At 34.0% G+C, this 7,886-nt stretch overlaps 1 protein-coding gene across 1 annotated transcript; it reads left to right on the top strand.

Moving 5' to 3' along the window:
* The first annotated feature begins 6,447 nt into the window (after nt 1-6,447).
* Nucleotides 6,448-7,285, top strand: LOC107764944 (uncharacterized). The gene has a single exon (XM_016583522.2). It carries the CDS (start codon nt 6,562-6,564, stop codon nt 7,153-7,155), a length of 594 nt encoding a protein of 197 aa, XP_016439008.1. The 5' UTR covers nt 6,448-6,561; the 3' UTR covers nt 7,156-7,285.
* The last annotated feature ends 601 nt before the right edge of the window (nt 7,286-7,886 follow it).

The raw sequence follows: 7,886 nt of genomic DNA, 5'->3' as shown, positions 1-7,886 counted from the left end.
TAGCATTCTCAGCATTATCTCATAGAGGACCAGGTACTCTACAATTTGTTGGACTCATACAAACTAGCAAGAACACTCTCATTTATCACTAAAAATATCAGTTTTTTGCTCCAAATTAAGCTTCAAGAGCTATTTATCGAAGTTGGGTCGGGTTATAAAAATTAGAAAATGGACTTTCCGAACTCAGGTCTTCGATCGCAGAGTGGCCGCATAATAGGTATGTGGTCCACATAATGGACCGATGCCCAAAAATTGGTTTTTGTCTAGACTAGTCTGCAATAGTTCTCCGGTCCGTAAAATAGACCGCAGAATCACTTATTAGATTCTTCTGTGCCAATTGTGCGACTGAAATGCGGTCCGTATAATGGATATGCGATCACATAATTGACTACATAAAGTGACCATCAAATTTCAACAAATTTTCTGCTTCACTTTGCGACGGATATGCAATCCACATAACGAATCTGCGGTCGCAAACTCGACGCGAAATCACATCCTTCGGCTAAAACATTTCATCAAAAAACTAGCACATTCTTCAAAACCTTAAATTCCTTAGCGCAAGCCTTAAATACCTCTCACTCTAGACTGCACATGGAATCAATGATTAGACTTAGGAATTCAAGCCAGCTTGGGTACCTTATAATGATAGAACGGGCAAATCAATTTTTTTTGTACATGCAGGCAACACATATTTTCCTCTTAAAGGACTAGGTTCCTCAATAATATGTTTCTTTTCAACAAAAACTTTATTTTTCTGGAGACACTGAATTTTAGCTTTACACGAGTCCTTGTAATGATCAGTTTGACCATAGTGAGTACACATTCAATTATCAGCCACAACTATATACCTGCTACAGGGATTATAGGAGGTTTGAGCCTTTTAAAACCCGATTCCTTGCATGTTTTCACCATTACTCTTGTACCTAGACGTTATTACATCAGAGGACCGGGTCTATTTTAGTGACTTATCAAGATCATTTTTAATCCTTTTCAGATCCTTTTCAACAGCAAGACTAGTTTTAACTTTCTTACGCTCATTCTCAAGCTCAAATTGAGCCTCACTAGCCATTTCTTTTCCTTTAGGTATGTCCATACATTTTTTCATTTTGTTTTTCAACAAGGTATTTTCTCTAGTTACTTATCCCACCTATTCCTTCAAATCTATAATGGATACTACCATATCATCTCTCTCTTTTTCTATGTCACCAATCTTTTCAATTAAAACATTTTTGTCATTAATGAGGCTATGATAGGCATCAATCAATACATTTGTTAAGGACATAAATTTTTTCTTAGAGTAAGTTTTCAAATTTCTTTGAACATCAATAAAACTTACCTCATCTTCCTCATTGTCCTTATCATCATCAGATTTGGCTATGAGTGCAAAGATTGACTCATATTCTGAAGATTCATTTTCAACAATCATCATAGATGTATCTCTTTGGCCATCTTCACCTTCAGATTCACTGGAGGAATTTCCCCAGGCTGCAAGGGCTTGCTTTACCACATTGTCAGCAACATCTCTTCTTTTGAATTTTCATTCAGGGACCTGGTTCCTCTTAGCTGCCTTATCAGTGTTGATTTTGTAATGATCCTGCCTATGAAAAGAGAAGTCTTTAATAAAGTGTCCATACTTTCTACACTTATGACAACAATTATTTTCTTTGAAATTTCTGCTTGAACTTTCTTTCTTTGGGATCCCACCATTTCTACAAACCATCTTTTGAAATCTTCGAGTGAGATAAGTCATGTCAGATTCATCACTCTTTGAGAATCAGGTTCTTCTCCTTCTTGGACTCTTTTCTTTCAAGATCCTTTTTTATCTTCATCTCATATGTTTTGAGATTTCCAATAAGCTCGTTAGTAGTCAGCTTCTGCAGGTTGTTGGCTTCAATGATAACATTAATTTCGCTCTTCCAGGAACCTAGTAGAATACTGAGTATCTTCTGGACCAACAACTTTTTGACCAACACCATTGTATTCTTTTTTTTGTCTTTGGAACAATCCTTGTTCCCTGTCCAACAACCTTCATAGAGACAAAGGGACCATCACAAATCACGTCCCAAAGCTCGGAGTCTTCAGCCATAATGAAGTCATGCATTCTTATTTTCCACCAACCATAGTATTGGTCGCTAAATCTTGAGGGTTTAGGTGTTAACCTTTTAGAAAGAACCTGATCTGATACTGATACTAAGAGTTCACCAAACAATATAGAAAATCAGGTTCTATATCAGTTCTCACGGTAAGCAACAGACTATAAAACCAAATAGTGTAGGGAACTAGATTCTCTATCTGTTCCCATAGTAAATCGGTAGTAAATAAAGAACACGTAATATTTAGGTGGAAAACTCCTTGCTCAAGGAATTTAAAAATTACGAACTACCCTAATAAGATTTCAACTCTACTAAACTGAGGAAACTTCAGATTACAACCTATTACAATCTAGGAATTAAACTTTTAATCCTCACCCCTTGCAATAGTACTATTTTAAGCCCTTTGCAATAACTCTATTACAAAGTAACAAATCTTGACTAACTCTAGTCAAGAAATTAAACCAAAAGTTTAAATTTGTCCTACAAAGATACTTCTTGAAAGTAGTGTAGGATTACAAATGAAGAACAAATAACAAAGACTCAATAAATCTAAGAACTTAAGAAATATTCAATCTTTGGATCTGGTCCTTGAGGTTGCAACAACTTTCTTCTTGAGAGAGATGGTGGCTAGCACTTGAGAGAATATAATTTTTGAATTTCAAGTGTTAGGGAATGAAATCTCTTGCCTCATGTTGATAATATGTGTGTGTGAGGTCATCAAAGATCATGCAATAAAGTGTGCTTTAGTTTGGCCTTAGCAAGCTACAATTATGTTGTTGTACTGCTTCCAGACGGTACAGTGCAATAACTTTTACAGCTGTAGAGTTGATTGCACGACGACCAGGGGAACTGATCCCTATATGTTCCCTCTATTGTTCTCTTATCTGATTCCATTGAGAATTGAACTAGACATCTGACTAGTTACACTAATTGTATCAGGTTCCTTATCTGGTTCTCTCATGAAGTTTGTCAAATCATCAAAACAAAAGACGCATAACTTATCACTACCCTATAATCCTAATACTCAATCTCCACAACTTCCTACATGTCCTCGAAATTCTGAAGCCGCGCCATGTCCTACCTGATCACATTTTCCCAATACTTCTTAGACCGTCCCATACCTCTTCTCGTGCCTGATTACCCAAAATTGAGACGCTTCAATATTTGTATACAATTAATCTTAGATAAATTTCCATACACCTCTTATATAATTAAAGAGTAGCCGAATGCACAAGACATTGTACGTTCCTGCATAGTTCGAAAAAGAATCGCACCCCGAGAAGTGTATCAAAATAAAATGTGTGATAGTGAACCTGATTTGGATGCTGCTTAGTACTATACGTTTACCCTATACCTACATTTTTATTGCACTTTATAAGTTTGTCTCCTGTTTTCATGTTATTATTATCCTCTTTCGTAAATTTAAGGTGTAAAGAAACCTCAAAATTAAATGTGCATGACTAAGTCAACTAAGTCAATGGAAAGGCTTGACTGTCGTCAATGAAACTACATAAAGTCGTGATTCACTACTCCACATTTTCCAATTATAACTGAGAGGTATATGGCAAAGGATTTTCCAAGAAGTTGAACCCTAATAATTGCTTTCTAAGTGCTCGTTGTTCTTGTTAGACCTACTCCAACTCCAACGTTATTGGGCTTAATGTAAGTCCTTAAAGATATCACGTTAGTGATGTCTACAAATCTAAGCTTATTATAAATTTATAATCATGAATAAGTCGTACTGTTCACACATGCATAATTATTTAAAAATCGCACTTGCATCTAGTGGATTGTTAATAATACACAATAACGTCAATTTTATACCAAAAGAAACACTTGGAAAAAAAAAAAGCAGTTCAGTGCACTAAATTTTTACTATGTGCCGGTTTCGGGAAAGCGCCGGACCACAAGGTTCTATTGTACGCTACCTTATCAAAAGAAATACTGAAATATGAATAAATTCCACAAATCTAAAAATCCAAATATGTAATACATACAATTCGATTAGATCTTAAGTTCTCTATGCTGATAGTGAATACGTTGATCTACATCGACACCTAGCTTTTGCTAAATTATCAATCAATAATTATTTGTTTTGTACATTGTGTAATGAAGGTTGATCAGAAGATAGCAAGTCATTTTGCAGAAGATAGGGCATACAAATTAATGTGCATTTGAACTCACTTGATTAATGTGGCATGTTTCCCAGTTCGATCTCTCTACACACGGAGTTCAGACTTCACCGCATGACCACTTTAGCATTGGCATACAGCAAACATCATGTTTGAAACATGCCCTCAAAATGCGCCTTTTGAGTAATACAGTAAAATGATTACCACCTCAGACAAAGATAAGACTTTAAAATTGAATCAATATTCCTTCCAAAGCAATAATCATACAGTAAATGATTTTTGTTAGGTTTGAATTTATAAAATCAGTTTTATCTGTCTCTAACTCTTTATCTATATAGTTTATTCAGTTGTCAGTTTGTTAATATATTATGAATTCTTTTATATGCACACAATTTATTCATGGGAATTTTTCGTACACTAGTCAGTTAAATACAATTACAATAACATACAACTTAAATACAAATTTTATGCAAAATTTATATAATATGTCTTTTGTATATTTTGTATCTGATTTATACATAGTAAAAATAAATCTAATTATATATTGTACAATTTATCTACAACTTTCACACATTATTTCTACCCAGTTAAATACAACTACAATAACATACAATTTAAATACAAATTTTATACAAAATTTATACAATATGTCTTTTGTATATTTGGTATCTGATTTATACATAGTAAAAACAAATTTCATACAACTAATTATATATTATACAACTTATCTATAATTTTCATACATTATTTCTACTCAGTTATATACAACTACAATATCATACAACTTAAATATAATTTTTATACAATATTGTTCAACTTTCATATAATAGTTTTGTTCAACTTTCAGTTAAATAAATAAATAAAAATATATAAACAACATAATATAATTTTTCTACAATTTTATTACAATTTCGTAAATATAATGTATATCATGTCTTCTTCTTCTTCTTCTTCGACTTCTTCTTCTTCTTCTTCTTCTTCTTCTTCGAGTTTCAATCTGAAATTCAGCCAAAATCAAGTCTGATCTTCACCAAAACACCCTCAAAATTGAGATGTAAACTCCAAATCATATTCTCAATTGTTTGCAACAACACCCAATCCAAATAAATAATGGTTTTTGAAAATCCAAATTCGAATTCAAAGCTTCAAAGCTTTTTAATGGCTGTCAATGGTGGAATTGCTTCTCTCTTTTTCTTTGCTTTACATTACTGAAATTAGGGATTGAGAGATAGAGAGAGACGTAGAGAGAATTCTAATCTTTGCAACAACACCCAATTCAAACAACTAATATTTTTTGAAAACCCAAATTCAAATTCAAAGTTTCAAAGCTTTTTATTGGTTGTCAATGGTGAATCGTGGGTGAGTGTAAGATACGTGGGGGAGGGGGTGAGATGTGGAGAGAGAAACGTGGGGGAGTGAAAGATACGTTGGAGTTATTTCAGCACACTAATTATTATCATTAATTCCCTTAAAATATACATAAATGGTAATTAGGTATATAAAATATAATTATAGTAAAACTTGAGTAGGGAGGATAATATAGTTTCATATAGTGTATAGGAATATAAATATTCTTTTACATTATTGGACACCAGAATTTCTTAACGGGCAAAATACAAAATTATGTGGCCGGTCAAAATTAATTCCATTTGCTAGGGAGAAAAGTGTATAAAATATATTTATGTTGTATATATAATACTCTCTCTCTCTCTCTCTCTCTCTCTCTCTATATATATATATATATATATATATATATATATATATATATATATATATATATATATATATATATATATATATATATATTCTCTTTATTCATGAATGAGTTTGGGTAGAAGGAAAAGTCTAGAGTTCGAGCCCTGTGTATGAAAAAATTCTTGGTAGGGAGCGCTACATCACGGATGGGGCCCTACCCGACGCGAATTTGGATATAGTCGAGCTCAAATGCGGGTACCGGACACCGAAAGGGGAAACAAAAAAAACACTCACTTGCACTTTGCAGTGTGTAAACACCCGCCTGTTTTTCTCTTGCATCCTGCAACGTGTAGTCTTTGCCCTGTCAGGCGACACGGATTGTTGGTAACTATTATTACTAACGTGAATTTCCAGGAACAAATTATGCCGACTTTTGATGTACTTCCACAAAGAAGGATACAAGAAAACTAGTCCATTTTTTTCTAATGGAAACTTAATAAACTTTTCAACATTCTTTCCTCCAGACTTTCTACCAAGACTGGACTCATTGAACTTTCTCTTTATATAGAAACTTGAATTCTACATTCATCTCATTACTCTGATTCAAAAATTTCCAAGGAAAAATAACACAATTAGGCTACATGGAGAAGATCGTCTTTTCATTCTCAGCTCAGGCCAAGAAGATAGCTGATGGACTCGATCATTATAATTCCACCATCTTAAATTGTATGATTCTCGTCTTAGTAATCACATTTCAGGAATTTCGTTCTTGCTTTTCTTCTTTAATTCGAGTCACTCTTTCTTTCGTTTTTACTCCATGTAAGAAGTCTGATAATGCTGAAACAACTTCTTCAACGGCGAAAAATAACTGTCGATCTGAAATTGTTGCTACTAATATTAAGGCACTATTGGATGAAGATGATGTTGAGATTGTACTAGATACACTATTGACTTTTTGTAACTCAAACGGGGATGATTTTGATAAGGTAGGATTGGCTGAGGTTTTTTGTTCGTTCGACGAAACAGAGCCTAGTTTAGAAGAAGTTAAAGAAGCTTTTAATATGTTTGATGAGAATGGAGATGGCTATATTGATGCAAATGAGCTAAAGAAAGTCATTTACAAGATGGGTTTCTTGGAATTTTCATTGGAAGATTGCCAGAGGATGATTGTGCCATTTGATGATAACACAGATGGAAAAATTGAATTTGCTGAATTTCTGAAGCTCCTGGAGTAAAGTATCAAGAGTTGCGGGTTCGAGCCGTAGAAACAGCCTCTTGCAGAAATATAGGGTAAGGTTTCTGTTGCGGAAGCCAAATGTATAGAGTGTGAATAAGTCACAACTACTATACCAAAAATTATGACAGCCACCAAATAATAAATAAGACAATAAAGCAATAATAAAGGGAACACCAGAATTTACGAGGTTCGGCTAATTCTGCCTACTCCTCGGACACAACCAAATATTTTATTCCACTCCAAAATACAAGTGAAATAATACTAAAGAGAGAAGATACAAATGCCTTAAACAGATGAGAAGGCAAATGAGAGGTATGTCTCAATCCTAAACATTAGGCCTTCTTTTATAGGGGAAAAATCCCCTCCAAACTTAACTCCCAACCAATGTGGGACTTTGGCATTTTGCCAAATTTCAACAAATCTCCACCTTGGCAAAATTCCACATTTTCAATTCTCTCTCAATAACAAATTTTGGTTGTGTCTTCATCTTCAATCTTCAGTGTTCAACAATGTTGATCAAATCCAAACAATGTTGAAACTTGACCGCAGTCACCACCTTTGTCAGCATATCAGCAGGATTCTCTGTAGTATGAATTTTCTTCACCGTGACTCCACCTTCTTCTATGATTTCTCGTACGAAATGATACCGAACATCAATGTGCTTCGTCCTTGCATGATAAACTTGGTTCTTTGCTAATTGAATAGCACTTTGACTATCACAAAAAATTG

The sequence above is a fragment of the Nicotiana tabacum genome, chromosome 8 (assembly GCF_000715075.1).
Source record: "Nicotiana tabacum cultivar K326 chromosome 8, ASM71507v2, whole genome shotgun sequence".
In the NCBI taxonomy this organism is placed as follows: Eukaryota; Viridiplantae; Streptophyta; class Magnoliopsida; order Solanales; family Solanaceae; genus Nicotiana; species Nicotiana tabacum.
The sequence above is the reverse complement of the archived record's forward strand: the minus strand, read 5'-3'. Positions and strand labels throughout refer to the sequence as shown.